Genomic DNA, 27,840 nt, shown 5'->3' with positions numbered 1-27,840 from the left:
AAATAAATGTTTCCTTCTCAATGTCAGCTGCGTTTATTTTCAGCAAACTTATCATGTGTAAATATTTGTATGAACATAACAAGATGCAACAACTGAGACATAAACTGAACAAGTTCCACTGACATGTGACCAACAGAAATTGAATAATGTGTCCCTGAACAAAGAGGGGGGGGGTCAAAATAAAAAGTAACAGTCAGTATATGGTGTAGCCACCAGCTGCATTTAGTACTGCAGTTCATCTCCTCCTGATGGAGTGCACCAGATTTGCCAGTTCTTTCCGTGAGATGTTACCCCACTCTTCCACCAAGGCACCTGCAAGTTCCAGAACATTTCTGGGGGGAATGGCCCTAGGCCTCACCCTCCGATCCAATAGGTCCCAGACGTGCTCAATGAGATTGAGATCCGGGCTCTTCGCTGGCCATGGCAGAACACTGACATTTCTGTCTTGCAGGAAATCACTCACAGAACGAGCAGTATGGCTGGTGGCATTGTCATGCTGGAGGGTCATGTCAGGATGAGCCTGCAGGAAGGGTACCACATGAGGGAGGAGGATGTCTTCCCTGTAATGCACAGCGTTGACATTGCCTACAATGACAACAAGCTCAGTCCGATGATGCTGTGACACCTCCCCAGACCAGACCACCTCCAAATCGATCTCGCTCCAGAGTACAGGCCTTGGTGTCACGCTCATTCCTTCGACGATAAACGCGAATCTGACCATCACCCCTGGTGAAACAAAACCGCGACTCGTCAGTGAAGAGCACTTTTTGCCAGTCCTGTCTGGTCCAGGTTTGTGCCCATAGGCGATGTTGTTGCCGGTGATGTCTGGTGAGGACCTGCCTTACAACAGGCCTACAAGCCCTCAGTCCAGCCTCTCTCAGTCGATTGCGGACAGTCTGAGCACTGATGGAGGGATTGTGCGTTCCTAGTATAACTCGGGCAGTTGTTGTTGCTATCCTGTACCTTTCCCGCAGGTGTGATGTTCAGCTGTACCGATCCTGTGCAGGTGTTGTTACACATGGTCTGCCACTGTGAGGATGATCAGCTATCCGTCCTGTCTCCCTGTAGTGCTGTCGTAGGTGTCTCACAGTACGGACATAGCAATTTATTGCCCTGGCCACATCTGCAGTCCTCACGCCTCCTTGCAGCATGCCTAAGGCACGTTCACGCAGATGAGCAGAGACCCTGGGCATCTTTCTTTTGGTGTTTTTTAGAGTCAGTAGAAAGGCCTCTTTAGTGTCCTAAATTTTCATAACTGTGACCTTAATTGTTTACCGTCTGTAAACTGTTAGTGTCTTAACGACTGTTCCACAGGTGAATGTTCATTAATTGTTGGGAATTGCATGGGAAACAGTGTTTAAACACTTTACAATGAAGATCTGTGAAGTTATTTGGATTTTTACGAATTATCTTTGAAAGACAGGGTCCTGAAAAAGGGACATTTCTTTTTTTGCTGAGTTTATGTCCAGTTTCAGCACCCCTCAGGTTCTCTGGCAGGCTATTCCAGTGGCTGGGGGCATAATAACTAAAGGCTGTCTCTCCATGCCTCTAGGTCCAAGGCTTTGGGATGGTTAAAAGGGCAGTGCCAGAGGACCTGAGGGACCTACTGGGTATATAACATAAAAGCATGTCTGACATGTATTGGGGTGTACAATCGTGGATTGATTTAAAAACCAATAGTGCAGAGACCTTAAAACCAGTGTAATGTGTGCGCTCCGTCTGGTCTTGGTCAGTACCCGTGCTGCAGCATTCTGTATGTTTTGCAGTTAACCAATGCCTTTCTTGGGTAGACCAGACAGGAGAGCATTACAGTAGTCAAGCCTGCTTGTAATAAAAGCATGGATGAGTCTCTCTGCATCACCCTGAGAGAGAAACGGCCGCACCTTGGCAATGTTCCTCAGCTGGTTAAAAGCTATTTTGATCACATTGCTAATGGGTGATTCAAAATGTTGTTTAGAATCTAAAATAACACCTAGGTTTGTTACCTAGTGTTTTATCTTTATTGCCCGTGAATTAAAATGTGCGACTAGATTCTCTCTCTGAGCTTTGGCTCCAACAATAAGTACCTCGGTCTTGTCTTAATTTTTTGGGGTATTTTAACCCCTTTTTTCTCCCCAATTTCAATCATGTCTTATCACTGCAACTCGAGTCATGCGGCCCCTGAAACATGACCCTCCAAACCACACTTCTTAACAGGGAAGGCAGCCACACCAATGTGTCAGAGGAAACACTGTTCAACTGACAACCTTGTGGCAGGCACCCGGCCCGCCACAAGGAGTCGCTAGAGAGCAATAAGCCCCCCCGGCCAAACTCTCCCGTAACCCGGACGACGCTGGGCCAGTTGTGCGCTGCCCTATGGGACTCCTGATCACGGCCAGTTATGCCAGTTATGCTACAGCCTGAGATTGAACCCAGGTATGTAGTGACACCTCTAGCACTACGATGCACTGCGCCACTGAGGCGGCCTGGTCATGGAGGAAGTTGTGAGCATCCAAGTATTTAAACCACTAAGTCTAATTTATCCGTGGAGCTAAAGTACTCTGGTGACACAGAAATATAAAGCAGTGTATCGTCTGCGTAGCAGTAAAAATAAATGCAGTGCTTTATGATAATGCTGCCAAGGGGTAACATATATCAACTGAACAGTATCGGACCCAAAATCGAACCTTGTGGAACACCATATGTGATATGTATTTTCTCTGAGTTATGTTCACTAAGGGTGACAAAAAAAAATCTCAACCGGTTAAATACACCAATTTGTGCCAACCATGAGTGAGAAACCCACATGCCAAGTATAGACCATATTATTGTGTTCCCTACAGGTTATGTAAAATGTGCTCTTTTAGTATTTGTCCAGTAAGTTTCCTCAAGGGGAAAGCCCCCCTTCTAAGTAAAAGATAATTAAACAAAAACACTATAGCAAATACTACAGTAATGTCTGCAAAAACAACAGTAAATACTATAGTATACTACAGTACTATCTGAAAAAAAGCACTATTGTACTGTAAATATGACAGTATACTACAGTAATATCCATAAAAAAACACTACAGTGAATACAACAGTAATGTCCACAAAAAAACTTGAGTAAATACTAGACTATATACACACACAATAGCTTTTAAACTATAGTATTATACTATAGTAAACTATAGTGTTTTTATGTGTGTACCTGCAGGTTTACTATACAGTACACTATACACATAAATAGATATTGGATATGGGTTTGCAAGAGTTTAAGAAATGTATTCATTTGGGTCACACATAGTATTCTGGTAGTGGGGGAAAAAATGCAAATGACATTACATCATGCAGTATGTTCCATCCCAAATGTAACCCCTGGTTACAAACACTGCAGAAAGTGCATGTCATCATACATTTAATTTCATGCGCAAAACACTGCTTCAAAGCCTAAAGATAAATTACTACCTTTACAAGTCATGCCCTGTAGACCAACATTGAAGTTTCCCCCTTTCGACATTTGGATGTCTGATGAAATTTAGCCTGTTGACTGGAAATGCTCGACTACAAATGCTTGCAATTTCATATTTAATCCTTTCACTATTCACTGGTTCCTATTGTAAGATACCTCTGAAAGGAACACTGGCAGGCAGACACACAATGTCTTTGTGTCCTCTGCAATGCTACAGTAACTAGGGAGGGCACAGCAAATCTGACTTTCCGTGACATCTTTTTATATCACAGAATCAATAATATTGATATTGTCATGTATTCTTAGCCAGAAGGAGACATCTCAGTAAGAAACAGAAAAGTATACATGGGAACAATTAAGAGAACATCTTAAAAGTAAAGAAAACGTTTTGGGTAAAAACATTGATAAAACAATAACTAAAAGAGCGATAAAATCCCTGACTACACGCTATGCAAAAATATTTTTAAAACCTAAATGCAGTCTACACATCAACCCGACTATGTAGTGAAGCTTGGTTTTTGAAAGCTCTGCCCTCTGACATAATTTATCTTAATCTTAGTATATAATCTAAAAGCAAATGGGCTATTAAAAATGTCAAATTAAATGGAGGAGTCAAAACATGTCACATTAACTGGAGGCAGGCATCGTGACAGAATAGCACTGGGCCCTGCATCTATGGCTGCTATGGCTTGTTTACAAATGCAGTCTTCATGGTGAGGGATCAAAAGAAGTTCTTTCAAACATCGTTTCATATGGTAACTTATTTTTCGAGATGCCTTCATGAAAGATTTATGAGCTAGAGCTCCATCTCTCAACTTTCCCTTTAAATGTCTGCCAAATGGCACCTTATTCCCTATTTAGTGCACTGCTTTTGACCAGGGCCATGGTCAAAAGTAGGGAACTACATAGGAAATAGGGGGCCATTTGGGACTCAAGCTAAACCTTGGCATCAGACTGTAGCTCTTTATATACAGTTATACACAGTAAATCCCAGTCTGTTACAAAGTCAGTGGTTATTGTGTGTGCAGTGTAGCTTTACCTGCCTTAGCCCCTCTGAGCTGCTCTGCACGACCCTCAGGGCGTAGTTGAAGCGGTGGCCTTTGCTGTTGAACTCTATGTGTCCGGTTAGACCTTCCAATTCTACCTGTCAAAGACAGAGCAAAAGGAGAGGACATACTGGGCTGTGCATCTCAATGAGAGCTCCAAATGGTATTGCATTAAAACATATACAAACACAATACAGTATATATAGTCTCTGTCTGGCTCAGTTGGTAAGAGCGTGGCTTTAGCAATGCCAAGGATGTGGGTCCAATTCCCAAAGGGATAATTTCCTATACAGTCATTGGATCACATTCACATATTAAAATGTTGGCTATGGATCCAGAGTTCTCGCCCATCCAGAAACCTCTTTCTTAGAACCATAGAACATGCCGATTGGCACGTGTGTTTTTCTGTTGCTCATTCAGTCTTGGAAGTGTGTTTCCTGACCGATTCCGCGTTTGTTTAATGATGTTTGTCCCCCATGAGACACTGTAGACAGGGAAGCCTATTTCACTTCCTCAAAATCCCCAGAATGAATCTAAGATATCTGCAATTCATTTTTGACTTCTTGTTATTTTGGCCGATGATGTTTAGATGCACAATTTTATATCTAACTAAGGTGTTTGATGCAGTATTTCTCAAGTAACAAAAATGCGTGACGTGTTGTCTTATGTAAACAGCCATTGCTGCTGGGTAGGTCTGCCTCTATGCTATTTGGTAGAGAGCAATCGCCGCAGCTGTTCACCCCATGTTAGTGGGCAAATGGACATCATCAAATCAAAACCCAACCTTCATTTACCTAGTGTGACGCATGGATGTTCCAAACTCAGTTTTAGACCAGACTGACTTTATGACCAAAATGATCAAATTTACACTTCGTAGTCAATTTAGACATGAGAATAACTGTTTGACTCATATCGATTTCATGTTCTTAGGGATTTGTTGCTTTTTAAAAGGCAGTGGCTCTTTAAAGCTAAGGATACAGATCCTGTTCATGCGCATGTGCTATTTTACACACACATTAATTTTTCTAACGTAGCTGCTGTTCACAGTCCCCCTCCCTTTACACTCTTCTGAACCATGCTTATGTTTGCAATGATGATGAAAAAAGAACATTCAATTGCTAATTAGACTGCGATGGGCAAGTTCGTTTTGCATCGCCGGGTGCCATAGTTAATTGCCATATGCTGATATCGTGACGAGAGTAAATAGTTGCATGTACCTCAGCAGCTAAGAACATGAAATCGCTAGACTGCCTATTTGTGTCATGCTTATGTTTGTACGAACATGTATTTTGTGTAAAACATGTAAATAGCTGTATGTAGCTTACTCCTCTCCTGAAAAAAAACATGCAATTGTGCTTTTACTTAGTGAGGCATGGAAGGCAATAGTTCGAACAGTTTTGTGTGCAACATGAAGTTTGTAGGCTACACCAGTGAGGAGACAAAGGCAATCAAGGAGGGGGGAGCGGCAGTGGAGCACTCAGCACAGCAGCTAATTAGGCAGCGGAGTGGGCACTCAGCTACGTAAAAACAAATATTTTACAGTCGCTGAAATATCTGTATTTTTAGTGTTGGCAAATTGAGATACAGAAATTCTGTATACGTAGCCATCCGTAAAATGTTTACACACAAAGTGGTGTCTGGACAGAAAGGTACTCCAGAGAATCATGTTTTGGTTGGGAAATCATTGCTTTTAGTGCATATGGTTGACAGTGTGTACTGAGCTATTCTGGAGAGAGCATTCCAAGTTTATGACTAAGAACCTGACAAAGTCAACATGTTGCCGACGCTCATAATCGTATCTTGGCTTGGAGACCTCCAGGAGCTGTGTGATTCACTAGGTGACAGGCAAATGACAGGCCTGGATAACAGCCCTGAGAGTGCATACTGTGTGAGAGAGACAGAGCACATTGTGTGTGTGTACATGGGTTGTGTGTGTCAGGGTTGGGCTCAATTTAAATTGAAGTCAGTCAATTCAGAATCTATTTGAATTTAAAATCCCCAAATTTCAAAACTTTTTTTTTCTCTCAGAGGTTTTTTTATTTGAATTTGTTGAAATGATTCTACAGACAACAGAACAGGTAGAGGGCAGAACACACACAGATCCCCTACCAAAATCAAACCCACCCCAACCCCCCATGCTCTAACAGAACACGCTTCCTCTACCAAATCAAGCCCCACCCGAAAACCAGACTTAAAGCATGCATGATACAATGAGTAATATAAATCAAATAGTAATTTAAAAAAAAAAATATTATTTAAATAATAGTTTTTTTTACAAATTCAGTTTGGTTTATGGCGTTGTGAAATTAGCTGGTTCATGTCTTCTACAAAGGATAGGAAAGGTTGCCAGATATTATAAAATGTAATTGTCGATCCCTTAACAAGTAGCGTATTTTCTCTAGCTTGAGATGTTCCATAACTTCCTTTATCCAAATGGTTAAAAGCAGGAGGAAACTGATTCTTCCACTTAAACAGTGTACGACGTCTAAATAGAAGTCTAGTAAATGCCAGCATGTTTCCCATAGAACTGTTTAGAGGGTTGTCATGATGTGGCCCTTTCTGTGTGTAGATCGTGGCTTTCCACTCTCTCTCTCCTACGCCCAGGTTCTGTTATCTCAGGTCGTAAATTCCTCTCCTGCAGAGCGGGAGACCACAGAGTGAACAAAGAATTTCACGTGGCCGAACTTCTACATCTCCAAAATGGGAGAATGAAACAATATGTCCACTTGTGAGAATGGTCCATGGACACTTAACTTCCCCTAGGGCAGCATTCGGAATTTTGGATGAAATGCATGACCAAATTAAACTGCCTGCTTCTCGGGCCCAGAAGATATGATATGCATATAACTGGTAGATTTGGACAGAAAACACTCTAAAGTTTCCAAAACGGTTAAAATAGTGTCTGTGAGTATAACAGAACTGATTTGGCAGGCGAACACCTGAGAAAAATCCATTCAGGAAGTATTTTTTTTTTTTTTTTTTTTTCTATTCAATGACATTACAGTATCCATTGACTTAGGACTCAAATTGCAGTTTCTATGCCTTCCACTAGATGTCAACAGTCTTTAGAAATTGTTTCAGGCTTGAATTCTGAAAAATTAGGAAGTAAGAGCAGTCAATGAGTGGACCCTAAAGTGTCACAGAGCTTTTTCATGCGCGAGACCGAGAGAGTGCCTTTCTTAACCTTTTAAATTGACTACGTTATTGTCCGGTTGAAATATTATCGATTATTTAGGCTAAAAACAACCTGAGGATTGAATATAAACATTGTTTGACATGTTTCTATGAACTTTACGGATACAATAAAAAAAAAAATTGTCTTCCTGTTTTGACTGCGTTTGAGCCTGTGGATTACTGAAGAAAACGCGCGAACAAAACAGAGGTTTTGGGATATAAAGAGACTTTATCGAACTAAAGGAACATTTATTGAGTAAATGAATGTCTGCTGAGTGCAACCATATGAAGATCATCAAAGGTAAGGGATTTTAATTTTATCTCTATTTCTGACTTGTGTAACTGTTCAACTTGGCTGGTTACTGTTTGTAATGATTTGTCTAGTGGGCTATGTTCTCTAATAATCGTAAGGTATGCTTTCGCCGTAAAGCATTTTTTAAATCTCACACCGTGGTTTGATTCACAAGAAGTTCATCTTTAAACCTATGTAAAATATGTTTTGTTTTCTGAATTTTTTATAATGAGTATTTCTGTATTTGAATTTGGCGCTCAGCAGTTTCACTGGCTGTTGAAGAGGTGGGACGCTAACGTCTCACGTACTCAAGAGAGGTGAAGGGACAGTTATGTTGAGTGCGTTTCATTTGGTGACCTCATGAAGGACAGGAAACACACATAACTATATCTCTGAATGTGTACATTTCTCAATTATGGTGTTTGCATCTAATTCTTGTATAAAATGAATGAGTAAAGATTAAACTATTTGTGAAATTATGTAATGTGATGTTAACCTTTAATTATGAGAGAATTGCATTCCCTGTAAAGTTTAACTAGTCAGCGGCCACGCCCCCGTGAGCACAGACACGATCTGGCGTCATGGAACCGCCCTTTTCTATTGTTACGAATAAAACCTCCTCCTGAGGAAATCCTCTTCAGACTAAGCAAAACCCCAGTATGAGCTGTTGTTGCAATGGTTGAGTACCAAGACTAGAAATCCATACCAGGTGGCGCATTGGCTACACGGCTGGAAATGGTTAAACTCTGTGAATATCGATCCCTACAGAATAAGAGCAAATATTAGATACTAATTACTAGACTGCAGCTAGAAATTATGTAAACAAAGGACAACCGCCGAAACATCTACTCTAAGAACAATGGATGCCTGACGTATCCATTAAATAGACATTATCAGGAGCCGCCGATAGAGCTACCACCATGAGTAACCAGACTCTGATGAACTGACTCTCCAGCAGATGGACCGACGATTCCAACAGAGAAGACAACGACATACGGGCGTAAATATATTGATTGCAATTATTCCCGAATGAGCGAGCGTTCATGTGCAAAGGATTAGCATTTCAATGAATATAATTATCCACTGTGTGTAGTGATCCATTTTGTCTTTCTCGCTCATTTATCGGTCCACACCCCCTTTTCTTTGTATATCAAGCCGTCATATCGGTTTAGCCCAATAGGGGATCTTCCCTATCATTGTTAGTAACCAATATCTACTGTTTGTTATCCTCTACGGACCCCCATCCCGGATCCGGGATCATCCTCATCAAAAAAGCTGACTGGCATATAATTTCATGAAATCACAAGTCCAATACAGCAAATGAAAGATAAAATCATTTCCGATTTTTAAAATGTTTTACAGCGAAAACACAATATATATTATATATATATAAAAGCAAAAAAGGTTTATTTTGACAGCAGTAGTGAGTTAAGCTAAGTGAGTTAAGTTAATTAGGCTGTGCATTTGGTATAAGTAGTTTCATAGTAAGCGGAGAATGATCTGAAATGACTATGCTTGGTAATCACACTCCGTGATAAGTGGCAGGAATCTATTGTCTAGGTAAAAGTAGTCTATAATTGAGGTCTTATGAACTGGTGAGAAAAAAAAGAACACCCCCTAGCTGTGGGATTGCGGAAACGCCACGCATCAGATATGCCAAATGTCTTAAGAAATAGCTGAATTGTGGATAATGTCTTTGATGAAGATGATACTTTAGTAGAACTATGATCCAGATTGGGCGACAGTACACAATTCACATGTCCATATTTGGTTATCAAGATGTTTTTTGTTACGAATGAACTGTTATCCAAATTTGGTGCATGCATTTTAGCCAAGACAACAGGTGTATTATACACAGTCTTCCTACTACAATAATGAAACGAACTGCTGAGTCTGCCTTTACACTTGATATTGCGAACAGTATGTTTTTACTAATTCAAATGGCTGCTCCTCTAATTTTAGAATGAAAATTGCAATGATATGATTGACTGATCCACTCTCCTTTTAAACAAGTGGTCGAAAGTGCGGAGATGTGTCTCCTGAAGAAAGGCGATATCTACTTTAAGTTGATTTAAATGCGAAAAGGACCCTTAAATCACCCAGTGAAACTTAACATTACAGCTTGCAAAAGTGACCGAGCAACCAGCTGTCCCTCTCATGATATTAGGCCTAGCCATATAAATTCAGGTGGAAAAAGGTTAGATGCCAGATTACAATAACAACATTTTTCGAAAAATAGCTAATAAAAAAAAGAGTTGAAGAACAATATTTAAAAAAAAACAGTACTCTGAAGTCTGGTATGAAAAAGAAACACACCATTGTCACCTAATAGAACAAGGTAATCCCGACACAGGTATCCACACATAATGTGCTTGTAGTGGGGAACACTAAACCATCCAGAAGAGAGCCCTGCTGAAATAGTGAAGGTTTTAAAAACAAGTTGCGCATAATAAATAAATAAGAAATACTTATTTACAACTCAAAACTAGGCTATTTTAAAAGAAAGTATAAAACATTTTATAAATCACATATTACAGCAATACCACTAAGTTAGCAGCAATGTCTTTAAAGAAATGACGAAACCTAATAATAGAACTTTGCTTTATCTACCCTGGATACTGGTACCATCGATAAATATAAATGAGCAGCTTCATGGTAATAAAATAAAACTTTAAAACAAAAGGAGAATTGACTCACCAAAACTAAGGCACTAACGTAACCTAATAAGAATAATAATAATAATATCAACTGATGCCAGTGGCAACGCTATACAGTATCTACAAAAGAGAGACTGAGTCTGCAGTGGTAGACACATTAGTCTATTACCCTAAATCACCAAAAATAGGTGAACATTCAGCCATTTGCTTCATCTGACCTCGGTAGAATGTTCGCCTTCATGAAGGCCATCGCCTTATGGGGGTCTTGGAGCTCTTTCTCAGTGCTGTTGTATGTTATACGGAGCCGGGCAGGAAAAGCCACACCATACCGAACATCGGTCTGTCCACGGAGCAGACACTTGACATGGTTGAAAGTGGCACTGTCACAAGCATTCGCTGGGGGCATAGTCTGGGAAGACAGAGATGGGTGCTCCGTTGCATCGAAGTGGGCCAAATTCTCTGGCACGCCGAAGAACATCAATACAATCCTGATAGTATTGTAGTTTAGCCACAATGTCGCAAGGTTTTCTGCCAGGCTTTCTTGCTTGAGAGCCCTGATGTGAGCGGTCTTCAAGGACGTCTTTATCGAATTTGAGGGTTTCCTTCAATAACTTTGAGACTGATGAAGTAGAACTTGAGCCCAGGTCCTCAGCTACCCCCATGATCCTGATATTGGATATTTGTATATAACCTTGTAAATGTATGCATTGTTACTTTAAGCTAGCCACATCAGTTTTGAGCTTCTTAACTGTGGTTTGTAGCATAGACATGTCATCTGAGCATGTTGACAAGCCTTGTTCCATGTCGGAGACAGTTTTCTTAACTGTACAAATTATTGCTGTATGCTTTGCGAGTTCATTCTTGACTGCTTGTAACTCCGACTTGATGAAATTAAAGTCCTCACTGAGCGACTCCTTGAGTTACGACTTGAGTATAGATTAAATGTCCGCTCTGAGGGCAGCAAGAATCTCGGCCTTCAAATCCTCGGTGTACATTTTTTTGCCGAGTGGAGGAGCCACTGTTCCCACTTGTTGAAGAACTTGAGCTCCTCGTCTTGGGCCTAGTATTTTCTCTTTTGTCAGTGACTCCGCTGAACTTAAACTTTCAGGTTTTGCGTCATTTACGCATTAAAACAAAAATAAAAGTTTAACAAAGTATAGCACGTCATTCAAAGGCGGTGTTTCCTAATTCTTTTTGGGTCAAAGTGCAAAGAAAGTATTAAATAAATGCAATTTCAGGAGGAGCTCACTCACTAGCGCCCCCCAAATTTAAAAACTTTTGACAAACATAGCTTCTCATTTTCAGTTTATTGAGAAGTCATTGAAAATGTCCTTTTTTCAATCATTGGAATTTCAGATTACCTTCTGAATTGACTGCCTTCAATTCTAATTGACCCCAACCCTGGTGTGTGTACACATGCGTGCAAGTTGTAAGCGCTCACCATCCGTAGGTAGTTCATCAGGCTGGTGCCGTGCGCCCAGATTTTGGGTGATTGGCAGGTTAGCTGTGTGGCGCCCACACTCTGGCTGTGGTTGAGCTCCCTCACAGCAGACACCACCACATGCATGGCATCATACAGCAGGGCTGGGGAGAGCTGGGGGACAGAGAGAGGGGGGGGCAGAGAGATATAGAGAGGAGATGGTAGATGATTGAAGGAGAGAGGGAGATAGAAAACAGATATGTAGAAGGTTAATAGAGATATATAGACAAAGGGAGAAGAGAAGAGAGGTGATGGGTAGAGGGTTAAAGGAGAGAGAGGAAGAAGGATAAAAAATACAGTGTTGAGAGAGAGAGCAAGACACACACTCAAATGCTGGATTAGGAAATCAGAGAGTCTCGATACTAAGCAATATATTTAGATATTCCATCCAGTGATAGTGTTTCTCTCTAAGTCTGAAAGAGCTTCATTGTAGGAGTGGGAGGAAACTAAGAAACTAATCCTCCTTAAATGTTCCGCACAATGGCAGGGTGGATTCCAGAAAGATATAACAATACCCATCTGAATATGATGGATATGGTATGGATATGGAAGCTTGCTTACTGCTGGTGACAAAGTAACAAAGTAAGCACGCAGAGTCGTGTTAGAGAATGGGGAGAGAGAGTAGGCAAATAAATTAATATTCTACAATAGAGTAAAAACAACCTAGTAGTTACAGTAGGAACACAGCTAGCTCTGTTGTAATGTAACATTGATTAACAAAGCCCAAACTGTAGGGGGAGATTCAATGTGGATTCTTTGTCTTCTTAATGTTGGCGTCAGAAAGCACAACACAGCATCTTAAATCCAATGAAAAGTCCATTAATTAAAAAAGCATTTGAAATCACTTAATTAATCAGAATGTGTTGAGGCAAAACTCAAAACCCCAGGTTATTAATTGCACATTCGGCTTGCGTGGGAAGAGTGTTGTTGTGCCTTGTGTGCTTTGTGTCATAAACATGCAATTACTTTGGCTGGGGTTAGTTTGAAACCTTAGCTGAAGAGGACTGTTAAATGAGTACACTTGATTGAGTGAATGCACTAAAACCAGTGCACAGCCATAAGGGTAATAATGCAAAGCTTTTCATCTGTTGTTGCGAGGCAACTGGGGCTTAGTAGATTTTTTGTCATGTCAACAAGGCAGGGAATCACCATGTCAGCTCTTAACAATATATGGTAAGGGGGCATGTGAGCTGCTCAGGGAAAACTCTGGGCCCTAGTAATAGTATTTCCTGGAAGGTCACGTGGTCAAGAATATCTCTTAACCCTACCTGGGAATTTGTATCCATCTGCTTTCAAGGACTCAATTACGGACACCATTTGTGAATCATGTACTTGTTATTCCACACAATAACAATCATGGACTTGCTATGAAAGGCCTACATGTTATTCTTACAAGTAACTGAGCAATCACAGACATTTTCCCAAACCATGTAAAGCACAAATATTGGCTGATTGTGTTGTTGCCATGTCTTTCTGACGTTGTGTTGTGATGTCTTCCTATGTCTCATATTCTGCCTTTACTTTGATTTATTTAGCCCGCACTTGCCAGGCCGTTATTATAAATAAGGACTTGTGCTTAATTGACTTGCCTGGTTGAATAAAAAATACAATCAAAATGGAGCTTTGCTCACCGGGACCCCAGTGAAAGGGGCATGGTCACAGTTTTCCTGCCAGGAGCGGTTGAGGCTGAGGAGGAGGTCAGGGAAGTAAGGATGGCTGTGGTTGAGGACAGAGAAGCCAAGGATGTTGACCCAGCGCTCCACCGGGATGTCATCCAACTGCAGCAGAGAGAACTCCTGTATGCCAGAAGAGACACCAGGGGTGCGTTCAGTCGGTTTAACATGTTGCTGCGTGTACATACTGAACAGCACATTTGCACCAAAACGGTACGCACCGTTCAACATTCGTCAAGGTATATTTTCCCGTTTGGTGGGTGTGGTGGCCGTGTGAACACTGATCTTTAGGTGGGACTTGAAGCAGTGAGTGATGTATTTTAAGAAAACGCAAAACTTGTGGAAAAGCATACCACACGCAATCACCCTCTGAGCTTTGCTTTCACCTGTTCAGTGATTTCACTTAAATGCAGATGTAGGAAAATGAGACATAGGTAACTAGTCAAGACTATTGAAATGCATGCACAGCTAAAGAACCAGTTTTGTGTTGAAACAGGCTGTACTTAGAATGAGACATTCTGAACTCAGTTTTATTGACCTAATTCCATGGTAAAATAACATTTACATCTGGGCTCTTACCATTGTGGTGAAGATGTAGGTGTAGTAGACGGACAGCATCCCCAACTCTGACGCCTGACAGAGGGAGCGATGGAGGTGGGAAGGAGAGGGAGGGAGGAAGGAAGGAAGGGGGCTGTAGAATCAGTCTGCTTTCACTCACCCCAAAATAGTACATTCTCACAGCAGTAGTCTACACAGTGGAATATAATTTGTCTAGGGGTCAGTGTATGTCTTAATTTCTGTGGAATGCCTGAGAAACTTACTTTAATGAACAAAGGTCAAAGAAAAGGGAGGAGAGTTCCATTTTTGTCTGTGTCCAGAATATATTTCCCATGAGAGACTGTGCTGTCAAATTGATAATGAAAAATGGCTAAACTTGATAAACACAAACGTTTAACCTCACAACAGATAATACATGATCAGAATTGCAGCCATATGACTTTTAGCCCAGTTTTTGTAGAGCACTAGTACAAATCAAGCTGGTGCACTGGCAGAGACACAAGTCAATTGGCAACGGCTTCTGACAGGCTTGGTCAAAAATCACATTGAGAAAAAGGTTGTCAAGTTTGCTCTGCATCATCTGCTGTTAACACTGAGGCAAACAACAACTTAAAGGCAAACTTTACAACCAGGAGATAAGGAATGTGTCCAAAATGGCACCCTATTCCCTATAGAGTGCACTGTGTTTGACCAGGGTCCATAGGGCTCTGGTCATCATGGGTCCTGGTCAAAAGTAGCGCACTATATAAGGAAGAGGTTGCCATTTCAGACACAGCCAAAGAGTAAGAAACCGTAGCTGTGCTTTAGAATATTTCAAACTTTTAGAGTAGTACTTTATTTGCCCATCTTATAAAGGAAATTGATTAGGTTTAATAATGAAGAAATGTAAGGTTTTTCAAGGGGGGGAAAATAAAAAATGTTGATTAAACTTTCTTCTGCATAATGTTTTTCTAGTATTTTAAGGTCTGAATCTGCAGCCAATACATTGTCTCCATACAATGTGGATGGAGATTGTGAAGCGTATTATGTTTTGTTCCAGTTACAATGCCTCTATGCTTTTCACATTACCCTCAAAGCAGCCGGCACATAAAACTATTCTAAATGTGTATTTCCTCTACATAATCCACCTGACTTCAATTTGCTGCTTCCTGAATCCACATCATTGGTTAGCTCACAAATAATGATGCCTCAAGCCCAAGCAGCTTCTTGTCTGTAAAATAATCAAGAATTTTCACACTAACATGATGTGCTTTTAGAGCAACCACTTCAATTATTGCCCTTGGAAAGACATCCATTTTATTTTGGGGGATTTTTCAAGTTTATTGGACAGAGAGGCATGGAAGAGGGACAGGAAAGGAGGGAGGAGAGATGATGTGCTAGAGGGGAGTGGGGCTCGAATTCGAACCCACGCCAGCACTGACATACATATGAGCTCTGAAGGCGCGGCGGCAGTAACCAATAGACCACCGCAGGCCACAGTCGGAAACATCTACCTAAAGTTCTTGAATAGTAGAGAAAAAATAAACTCTGTATTCCATGTTGTCAGCAGACATTAGTATTCTCTTTCTGATGGTTGGGGAATTTGCCTGGGAAAACATATTTCATGGTTTCATATTTTCAAAGTGTTAATTTCCTCCTGTCCCTTGGGATTACTTTAAAGGAAGAGAATATTCAAAAAACAATGTGACATTTTTACTTGACAACTTTTTACTTTGCAAACCAATCATAAAAGGCAGTCAAATAAATAAGTCATGCCAATGTGGTTATTATAAATTCATAAGAACATGACTCAAAGCTTTTCCACGGATCTTTGAAACTTCTATTAGATGCGTAACAGAAGCTGTCTAATACTAGTGCTTACCATTCATGTGTTAAAATAGTAATGCTTTTAGTAATGCTATTACCAAGCATGCACTGGTAAACAACCAAAAAGGTACAAACACTTTTATGTAAATCGTTACCATGTAGGTATTATTGGATACAAACAGGGCATAGTGAGTCATATAAACAGATATTGAATGGGAAAATGTTAAACATTTATACAGTTTGTCTACGGAATGGTCAACCAAGCAACACCATTAGATGAACATTCCTTGGGGTAATCCTAGTTGGATCATACTCTGTTTGCAGGGTTGAGGAGTAACGGATTACATGTAATGTACATGTAATCTGTTACATGTAAGGGATTACAAAAAACGTTAACTGATCTGTTACGTTAACAGCAAAAATATTGTAATCAGATTACATATACTTTTGAAAAACTACATGATTACTTTGAGTATTACTTTTGAGAGAGAATGTTTGCGGGGAAAAAAATCTGACACTTCTGTTTTCTCAATGACAATCAAATCAACTTTGAAAGAAAGGTGCAAGTTAAAGTTTGTTCCGCCTGAGCGAGTCTGACCGCAAGTCAGAGACCACTATGATAACACACCAAATGTGTTTGATGGATCGCGGGAAAAGAGCAGGAATACGCATTTGTAGGCTACAGTCCAAGCTATGTCTTCCAATAGTGTGACTGCTGTCGGCATCCAGAGATTATCCAACTTGAATAAATGTTTGGAGGTAAGGATGACAGCAGTGGTGTAGTCTACGGAGATACGGATATAACTTGTTATTGATATCTACATAGCGCAATGATGTGAATAACACTGCTGCTCTCTCATTTAGCTATTTGCCCCAACACATTGTGGCTGTAGATGTCTGTTCACAAATCTAAAATGTGTATTTGAACCCAACAATGGTTGAATTCAAGAAGTTTAAACTGCCTATCAATCATTTTTTTTGGAACCAGTGGACAGCCAGTTAAAAATATGCACTTGAAATAGCTGCATAGAGTGGATCCCTGTGGTGCTTTTATTTCTAATTCATGCGTATACAAAAAAAACCCCCCACTTTTGATCGATTTAAAGCTCCAATCTGTAGTTGCTCCGCACACACACACACACTTGAAGTCGGATGTTTACATACACTTAGGTTGGAGTCATTAAAACTAGTTTTTCACTTAATGCAGCTGGTGGCCACACCAGATACTGACTGTTACTTTTGATTTTGACCCCCCCTTTGTTCAGGGATACATTATTCCATTTATGTTAGTCACATGTCTGTGGAACTTGTTCAGTTTATGTCTCAGTTGTTGAATCTTGTTATGTTCATACAAATATTTACACATGTTAAGTTTGCTGAAAATAAACGCAGTTGACAGTGAGAGGACGTTTAGTTTTTGCTGTGTGTGTATGTGTGTGTGTATATACAGTTGAAGTTGGAAGTTTACATACACTTAGGTTGGAGTCATTAAAACTTGATTTTCTTGTTAAAACTATTTCATGCTGCCACCCCAGTGCTTCACGGTTGGGATGGTGTTCTCCTGCTTGCAAACCTCCCCTTTGTCCTCCAAACATAATGATGGTCATTATGGCCAAACAGTTCTATTTTATTTTTTTCTCCAAAAAGTACGATCTAAGTCCCCATGTGCAGTTGCAAACCGTAGTCTGGCTTTTTTTTATGGCGGCTTCTTCCTTGCTGAGCGGCCTTTCAGGTTGTGTCGATATAGGACTTGTTTTACTGTGGATATAGATACTTTTGTACCTGTTTCCCCCAGCATCATCACAAGGTCCTTTGCTGTTGTTCTGGGATTGATTTGCACTTTTCGCACCAAAGTACGTTCATCTCTAGGAGACAGAACGTGTCTCCTTCCTGAGCGGAATGATGGCTGCGTGGTCCCATGGTGTTTATACTTGCGCACTGTTGTTTGTACAGATGAACGTGGTACAGGCGTTTGGAAATTGCTCCCAAGGATGAACCAGACTTGTGAAGGTCTACAATTTTTTTTCCTGAATTCTTGGCTGATTTCTTTAGATTTTTCCATGATGTCAAGCAAAGAGGCACTGAGTTTGAAGGTAAGCCTTGAAATACATCCACAGGTATACCACCAATTGACTCAAATGATGTCAATTAGCCTATCAGAAGCTTCTAAAGCCATGACATAATTTTCTGGAATTTTCCAAGCTGTTTAAGCCTGAGCCTGATGAGCCATACATTTTATGAGCCCTACATTAAAGACATTTAATGACTCCAAGCTCAAAAAAGCCCAAATGATTGTGCCATTATCCAATACATATATGATATAGGCACTGCACATTAAGTACGACAGAAAATTGCTGCAAAGAAACCACTACTAAAGGACACCAAGAGGAAGAGACTTGCTTGGACCAAGAAACGTGAGCAATGGACGTTAGACTGGTGGAAATCTGTCCACTGATGAGTCCAAATTTGAGATTTTTGATTCCAACATCTGTGTGGTCTCTGTGAGACGCAGAGTAGGTGAACGGATGATCTCCGCATGTGTGGTTCCCACCGTGAAGCATGGAGGAGAAGATGTGATGGTGCTTTGCTGGTGACACTGTCTGTGATTTGTTTAGAATTCAAGGCACACTTAACCAGCATGGCTACCAGAGCATTATGCAGTGATACACCATCCCATCTGGTTTGGACTTAGTGGGACTATCACTTGTTTTTCAACAGGACAATGACCCAACACACCTCCAAGCTGTGTATGGGCTATTTGACCAAGAAGGAGAGTGAAGGAGTGCTGCATCAGATGACCTGGGCTCCACAATCACCCGATCTAAACCTAATTGAGATGGTTTTGGATGAGTTGGACTGCAGAGTGAAGGAAAAGCAGCCAACAAGTGCTCAGCATATGTGGGAACTCCTTGAAGACTGTTGGAAAAGCATTCCAGGTGAAGCTGGTTAAGAGAATGCCAAGAGTGTGCAAAGCCGTCATCGAGGCAAAGGGTGATGTAATAGTGATGTCGTCACTATTATTCTACAATGTAGAAAATAGTAAAAAATAAAGAAAAACCCTTGACTGAGTAGGTGTGTCCAAACTTTGACTGGTACTGTATATATCTCCATTGATTCTTGAAGAATACAACTTATAAATGAGCTCAGTTCAACTGTCACACTCCATGAGAACTCAAAATATAAGCTCGTTTTTCTCCAAAGTTTGTAAACAGTGTAATTTATTTATTTATTTATTTACCGTTATTTTACCAGGTAAGTTGACTGAGAACACGTTCTCATTTGCAGCAACAACCTGGGGAATAGTTACAGGGGAGAGGAGGGGGATGAATGAACCAATTGTAAACTGGGGATTATTAGGTGACCATGATGGTTTGAGGGCCAGATTGGGAATTTAACACCCCTACTCTTACGATAAGTGCCATGGGATCTTTAATGACCTCAGAGAGTCAGGACACCCGTTTAACGTCCCATCCGAAAGACGGCACCCTACACAGGGTAGTGTCCCCATCACTGCCCTGGGGCATTGGGATATTTTTTTTAGACCAGAGGAAAGAGTGCCTCCTACTGGCCCTCCAACACCACTTCCAGCAGCATCTGGTCTCCCATCCAGGGACTGACCAGGACCAACCCTGCTTAGCTTCAGAAGCAAGCCAGCAGTGGTATGCAGGGTGGTATGCTGCTGGTAAATGTAAACAAACTTTGTATAGCCTCATAACAGAGTTAAAACAATAAGTTTGATATCATGAATGGTCAGTCCTTGCATCCATAGCGCTGTCTATTAATCTGAAAGTGGTTACATTTCTCCAGACCCATCCCTCAGCCTCCATCCCTCCAGACTCATCCCTCCCTCAGGCGGGGTAAACATTTTGTTATCGTTTCATCTGTGGATTTGCCCTTTAAACAGCTGCATATTATCACAATATCAGTGCCACGAACAAAAAGGTAAACAATAGGCCTATAGCAAATGTAGCATATGGCATTCCTTTTTCACATGTAAATAGCACTTTTCAGTAGTGCTCAAAGCATGCCATTCCATGTTCGAAGCATTTATTTTTCAACTCAAATCAATGAGCCCAATCAGTCCTCCATGATAACAAAATCACAATCAACAGAGTAGGGCTGGCTAATAAGTCATTAGTTTTGGGGTTATGCTCAGGTAAAGCAATGTCTAATCTATACTTCCAAGTCCTATTTCTTGAAGATCAAAGGGTATAACATTTATTGGAATGACTGGAATTCTGATAGGCTTTGGTTATTAATGTAAAGATAAAATTGAAATCGTATTATATGTAGTAGAAAGCGATGGGTTAAAGAAGCCTACATAACCAACCCATAAAGTAAAATGTAACATCCATATGTGGCCAGCTATGTAAACTTTAACATTGATTTATCCTGCAATAGATGTCGTTCAATTGGTAACATACATTTTTGTCTTCTTCTAATACCTCTTAAGGGGAAAGCAATCTAAAACTAACTGAATAATCAGATTAATGAATGTTCCACTGGATGTCATAAGGTGAATGCACCAATTTGTAAGTCGCTCTGGATAAGAGCGTCTGCTAAATGACTTAAATGTAAATGATGTAAATGTAATCAGATAGGCTACTTGGGGCAGCTGTCGTTCTGCCTGAACAAGGCAGTTAACCCACTGTTCCCTGGTCGGCCGTCATTGTAAATAAGAATTTGTTCTTAACTAACTTGCCTAGTTAAATAAAGGTTCAATATTATTTTTCTTTAAGACTACGTTACTAAGTTTGGGTAGTCAAAAAGTTACGTTACCGATTACAATTTTGGCAAGTAACTGTAACGGATTACCTTTAGAAAGTAACCTACCCAACCCGGTTTGTTTGAACCCAGCTTGTTAGTGTAATGAATGTAGCCACTACTAGTCATACTGTATTGCCAATCCCAAATTGCCTCCTAGACCCAATGCTCTATGTACCTGTGGAGATCTGAGAGGATTTGATAGATGTAAGCAATATGGTGAAAATTCCATTGAACCTATCTATCAGAGGTCAAGGTAGAATGATGTATTACCATATCACTAGCTAAGCATCTATAAGAGGTTACGCGTAGCAGTGTACTAGAATATTGGACTGTTGGCTTTCATACTTTTCGAAATCTCAGCGCAGCTCAAGCAATTTCTCCAACTGTCAACACATTCAAATGAATATAAAACGCATACCAGAGATGCGTTGGTTGGGATCAGTGGGAAGGTGTGCGTTCGAGCTGTGCGTCACCACGGATGGTGGTCTCAGAGCCCATGTCTATGTCACAATGGGACACCGGACTATCGCGTCCTAGCATCTGTGGACTATGAATTACGCTTTACACCTATCAAATAAGATCTCCACAAGTGCATAAAGCGTAGACCTGTAGCGATAGATTTGGGATTGGGCAATGGGCTGGAGTGTATGGATGGGTCCCAAAATGTGTCAACTTATTCCCTTTATAGTGCACTATTTCTGACAAAAGTAGTGCACTACATAGGGAATAAGAGGCCATTTGGGACGCTTACCCGTTCCAGGATGAGGTGGGACACAGTGGCGTTGGCGTCCACTATGATGGTGTCAGTCTGGTCGTTGCGGATCTCTTTTAGAACAGGCATGGGGTCCTGACTGTCATCCAGCACACGAACAGTCAGCGTCTCCTTAGAGATTAGGAACTGACGCAGTAACTGCTCCAGGTTCATCAAACCTGGGACAACAGCAACAATTGGCCATGAAAGTGTAATATTGTATCCCACAGCCCACAACGTCGATACACTTTCTTATGAACATCAGGTCGCTACAATATCATCTGAATATCTTCTATTAAAGTCTAATAGTCTAAGTAATGGCCAGTAGGAGACTATTGCAAGGAATTCTGCCTTTGGTGATAAAAGTACCACATTTTACAACTGCGCTAGCCCTTTAAGTAAATCATAGGAAGTATTTTAGCCATACAGCCATTGTAGGTTTATACTATCACTCCTTTGTTGGCTGTATTTCCTTACATATGCTCTAAATGCTTGATTTCTGCATTTCAAGTCCGTCCAAAAAGACCAGCATACAGTATGTAATTTACCATCTTCAAAATATAACAAAATTGTCATAAGTAAGCAACATCATCTTTCCAGTGCCCAACTAACACTGTGAAAGCAAATTTCACTAGGAAATAGGCATTATATTTTCAGTTAAGATAACATATTGTTATAGAGAAAATACCAGCTGTTAGCCTAAGTATATTTTTAGGACGTAGGTTGGAGGGATTCATCTTATCCACGTTCTATATAAGCATTGGGAACCAAAGCAAAGCTTAACTCATAATTTCACGCTTTCCACACCTGCCCCTGGGTGATATCCCTGAGGTGGCCTGGCTCCATAGGCCTGTCACACAGACGCATGGTGGCACAGACACACACACACACACACACACACACACACACACACACACACACACACACACACACACACACACACACACACACACACACACACACACACACACACACACACACACACACACACACACACACACACACACACACACACACACACAAACGTCCCAATGACCACGTCAAGACAGAAAAGCTAAATTGGATCAATAATGACCTGCTATGTACAGATGAATGCTGAGTGCGTGATGTGAATGAAACAAATAATAGTCAGCTTTGGGCAGATGAGTGCTTGAGGGGCAGACTGACAGAGATGACTGACCTGCTAGAGGAAGACTGGTGGTTCCAATGGGGCAGTTGGTCAGAAAACAGTCAACACCAATTTTATGGGTCTGCTAAATGACCATATCTGCTAAATTACCATCTCACTACATCGCCTCCTGTTACTGTATATGCAATGACTGCATGCATGTCCTAAAGTTAAACTGTACTTCTGATCAGGGGTATTGTTATCATATAAAACCCTGTGGAATTTCCATTACAGTAATTATATTTCTATGGGTCCATCCATCACAACATAGTTGAGTTAATTAAGTAATTGTATTTCTATAGGATAGTTTACTTGAATGGGAATGTCCATCTAGTAATTTCCATTTCTATGGTTGGCAACTCACAGTCAGCCCTGGCGCAGAGCAGACAGGCACTGGTGCTGTTGAAGAAGGAGAGCAAGTCCACCACGGCTAGGCTGACATGTGCATTGGTGGGCCGCAGGTCCAGGGGCGAGAAACGCGGGAAGCGGGCCCTCAGGAGGTCCTCGGGGGCCACCCTCACATAAGGCACCTGGGGGTGTAATGAAAAGCAAATTAAATCGTACCGTAGAACATACGTATCAATCTTCTCAGAGTATGAGTGCTGATCTAGGATCAGTTTAGACTTTTATATCATAACGAAAATGGACTAAATCAGCACTCCTACTCTAAGAGCCTTGGTACATACGGTCCCAGGTAACCCTAATAGGGACGAATCCTAATATCCAATTGTCAAAAATGTCAGTAAAAGTTAGGATTCACCCCTTGACTACCGAAGCAGACTAGATTTTTAGAGTCAAATGTACTCTCGGAAAACACAGTGATCAAATGTGTTAGTGCATTTCAACTGGGTAACTTAAAACCTCTTGAGAATATAGGGGGTGCTGTTTCGACTTAGCGTAAATTGGTCTCCAAATTAAACTGCCTAGTACTCAATTCTTGCTCGTACAATATGTATATTATTATTATTATTGGATAGAAAACACTCTCTAGTTTCTATAACCGTTGGAATTATGTCTCTGAGGGAAACAGAACTCATTCTACAGCACTTTTCCTGACAGGGAGTGAGATTTCAGAAATCTTGGCCCCTGTTCCCAGGTCAGTTTTAAGGTCCCTGTGAATGCTATGGGGATACAAACACTGCCTACGCCTTCCTCTAGATGTCAGTAAGTGGTGACAATTTGAATGGAGTCGATTGCACAATCTGGGCCTGTATAAAAGACCAAAGGGCGGAAGTACATTTATTTTCCTCCCTGCGCCTGACGCACGATGGACGTCGGACTGGCCTCCTTCCAAGCTTTGGTTTAGCCAGTAATATATCTCCGGTCATGTTTTTACTCGTTATAGGTGTTAAAAACATCATAAGGTAGTTAATTTAAACCGTTTTATAGCAATTTATATCCGTTTAGTGCGATTTTCTGGCATTTCTTTGTGACGCACTCCCAAGAGCTGGGCACTTTTCCAGTAGATGCCGAACGTTAGTGGCCATTTCGACAGGACAAGAGGACATCTTTCGACCAAAAGACGATTAGACCGGAGAAAGGATACATTGCCCAAGATTCTGATGGATGTTCAGCTAATAGTAAGAACTATTTATGATGATAAATCATCGTTCTGTTGAAAAATGTTAAACGCATATTCCGCCATTTTCTTTGAGGTAGCTTCGCTTTGGCGCACCCTGTATTGCACAGTAAGGATAATTTAAAAAATGTAATTCAGCGATTGCATTAAGAACTAATTTGTCTTTCAATTGCTGTCCACCCTGTATTTTTTTGTCAAGTTTATGATTATTTATTCATTAGACTAGATCACTGTCCAAGATGGCGCCCGACATTTTCAGGCCAGTTTTGCTACTATTCTCATTGTATAACCACGTTTTTTTGTGGCTAAATATGCACATTTTCGAACAAACTCTATATGTATGTTGTAATATGATGTTACAGGAGTGTCATCGGAAGAATTCTGAGAAGGTTAGTGAAAAATTAATACATTTTGGTGGTGATAATGCTATCGCTCTTTTTGCCTTGAATCAATGCTGGGGTAATGTTTGCACATGTGCTATGCTAATATAACGATTTATTGTGTTTTCGCTGTAAGACACTTAGAAAATCTGAAATATTGTCTGGATTCACAGGATCTGTGTCTTTCAATTACTGTACGCTGTGTATTTTTAAGAAATGTTTTATGATTAGTAATTAGGTAATACACGTTGCTCTCTGTATTTATTCTAGTCGAGTTGTGATGGTGGGTGCAATTGTAAACTATGGTTTCTACCTGAAATATGCACATTTTTCTAACAAAACCTATCCTATACAATAAATATGTTATCAGACTGTCATCTGATGAGGTTTTTTCTTGGTTAGTGGCTATCAATATCTTTATTTGGCCGAATTGGTGATAGCTACTGGTGGAGAGAAAAAATGGTGGACAAAGAAAAATGGTGTCTTTTGCTAACGTGGTTAGCTAATAGATTTACATATTGTGTCTTCCCTGTAAAACATTTTACAAATCAGAAATGATTGCTGGATTCACAAGAAGTGGATCTTTCATCTGGTGTCTTGGACTTGTGATTGAATGATATTTAGATGCTAGTATTTACTTGTGACGCTATGCTAGCTATGCTATTCAGCTTTTTTACTGGTGGGGGTGGTGGGGGGTACTCCCGGATCCGGGTTTCTGAGGCGGTAGAAGTTAAAATGAACTGTTTCTAAGCAGCTGACAAACTAATGCCTTGTGAATGAGAACTATAATACTTATAAGTAGTACAGAAAATATGTATACAAAAGTCTATACAGTATGCTGCAGGAGACGGGAGATGTACTGTGCAGTAAGAATATACTACAGCTATGTTTCGACAACCAGTGCCTCTCCCCCTGAACATCCCTTTGAAGCTGCCCACTGAGATGTTTTCAGGACCATGGCCAGCTCCTTCTAGTGCCATACATTGATGAATACTGTATATACACACACAGGTAACTGCCAAAATAAAGGAAACACCAACATAAAGTGTCTTAACAGGGAGTTGGGCCACCACGAGCTGCCAGAACAGCTTCAATGATCTTTGACATATAATCTACAAGTGTCTGGAACTCCACGAGAAATTCCATAATTTGGTTTGTTGATGGTGATGTAAAACACTGTCTCAGGCACCACTCTAGAATTTCCCATAAGTGTTCAATTCAGTTGAGATCTGGTGAATGATAGACACACACTTAAACCCCCTATGCTCACTTGAGACCCCTCTTTCAAAGTCACAGATCTTTTAGCCATGGTAGACAAAATAATGGGCAACTGGGGATTTTTACAAATGACCCTATGCATGATGGGATGTTAATTGCTTAATTAACTCAGGAACCACACCTGCGTGGAAGCATCTGCTTTCAATATACTTTGTATGCCTCATTTACTCAAGTGTTTCCTTTATTTTGGCATTTACCTGTAAATAGACTGGCAAGCAGCTGATGTCTTCAAAGTCAATATGGCATCTATCTATAGGGCACACAGAGGGATGATAGAATATGAAGTCACGACTGTAATAAATAGAGCTAGTATCCACTGCAGCTATGGGTGAAAAAAACACTTGAGTAGACCCATTAGTTTCCTGCATTAACCCACTAAGTGAATCAACAACACTGTGGCCGGCTAGAAGGTTACACTCATTGGTTACACCTCATCACCATAGGCATAATGTTATAAGTATAGAGTTGACTTCGTGCCTGCCTGCGTCTACCTAGACCTTAATTGTCTCAGAGGTCCAGTGGTAATGTGTTGCCATACGGAGAGACAGACCATGATAAGCTCCAACAGCTGCTCAGCTCTGCTCTCAGCAGGACAATGCTCTGCTTTAATAATAATAAAACATCCCAACCGCCATTAGGCTAGGATACAAGGTGAGACACGGCTAATGGGGGAATTAGCTGAAAAACAGCCATTACCGAATCTCATTGAAGGCTCTATTTTTGGCTGGCGGTAAGGAGGCGCAAGTATCAAACACACGTTAGTTAGACATTTTGTAATGTAAAAACTGGCACACTGGCGTTTTCCAACCCCTAGGCCAGGTTCAATAATTTACCTATCTTCCTTTGAGGAAGCAATATTTGAGGTGTGTCCTTAAAAATGTGGGCCAATATGGCAATTTCAGTGAGCACAACTTTTTACTTTATTTATTTTATTTTTTATTAACAACAAATCAATACAGAAAGTACATAAGGGAACACAAGTATATATAGATTATATATAATGGACAATCGAGCTAGGGGGTACAATATCACATTACAATTACACAAGGACCTTAAGGGACATACATACACTTACAATTCTAACAGCTGTTTTGTTAGTAGAGTATTTAACTGTCTTGAAATACAGTTCAATTTATTTTTGTAGGGTAAGAAAATGTGTTTTTTGTTAGTAAATTTACATTTGTGTATATGAAATTTGGCCAAAAGAATATAGAAATTAATTACATAAAAATGTTTCAGCTTATTTTTATTGTATGTAAAGAATCCAAGCAGTACATCTCTCCACAATAGTGTAAAATTGTCATAAATGTTTACAATTATAAATCTACTGATCTTGCCACAGTTTTCTTACATGTATACAATGCCAAAAAAAAAGATGCAACACTGTTTCTGGGTGGTCATTACAAAAGGAGCAATTTGAGTTCATGTTTTCCTTAAACTTCTTCATATAGTTGTTGGCAGGATAATATTTATGAATAATTTTAAAGGAAATCTCCTTCATTTTGTTAACAAGTAGGTATGTGTGTGGCAACATCCAAACTTTTTTCCAACAGATATTATCAATAAATCCATTCCAATAAGGCATGACAGAAGGTATAGACATCCTGCTGAAACAAGGTTTGTATCGCTCTGTTTTTGAATGGGCCAAAAGAGAAATAAATCTTTCCTACTGATGAGTCAACAGGGTCAATAGAAGGTAGGCTCTGAGGGTCAGGTCTTGACACGTTCCTGATTAACAGAGCAACACCTGAGGGAATGGCATCTAAAACAATTGCAAAATCTTTAGGTGTTACAGGGAC

General features: G+C 40.5%; 1 protein-coding gene and 1 non-coding gene across 4 annotated transcripts in view; one reads left to right on the top strand and one right to left on the bottom strand.

The window, feature by feature from the left end:
* Window positions 1–27,840, bottom strand: part of LOC129868126 (glutamate receptor ionotropic, kainate 4-like) — a 101,916-nt gene that overhangs the window by 22,718 nt on the left and 51,358 nt on the right. For all 3 annotated transcript variants that reach the window (XM_055941786.1, XM_055941787.1, XM_055941788.1), the window contains 6 exons: window positions 23,169–23,334; window positions 21,637–21,815; window positions 14,334–14,387; window positions 13,713–13,877; window positions 12,043–12,195; window positions 4,472–4,576 (listed from right to left, as the gene is read on the bottom strand). In XM_055941786.1, the coding sequence (XP_055797761.1) occupies window positions 4,472–4,576; window positions 12,043–12,195; window positions 13,713–13,877; window positions 14,334–14,387; window positions 21,637–21,815; window positions 23,169–23,334 (822 nt within the window). The remainder of the gene's footprint in view (window positions 1–4,471; window positions 4,577–12,042; window positions 12,196–13,712; window positions 13,878–14,333; window positions 14,388–21,636; window positions 21,816–23,168; window positions 23,335–27,840) is intronic.
* LOC129869136 (U7 small nuclear RNA) lies at window positions 2,831–2,883 on the top strand. Its single transcript, XR_008761858.1, has one exon. It is a non-coding gene; the product is annotated as a U7 small nuclear RNA (small nuclear RNA).

This window comes from Salvelinus fontinalis, chromosome 13, assembly GCF_029448725.1.
Source record: "Salvelinus fontinalis isolate EN_2023a chromosome 13, ASM2944872v1, whole genome shotgun sequence".
Lineage (NCBI taxonomy): Eukaryota > Metazoa > Chordata > Actinopteri > Salmoniformes > Salmonidae > Salvelinus > Salvelinus fontinalis.
Note: the sequence above shows the minus strand (reverse complement) of the source record. Positions and strands in the feature narration are given on the sequence as shown.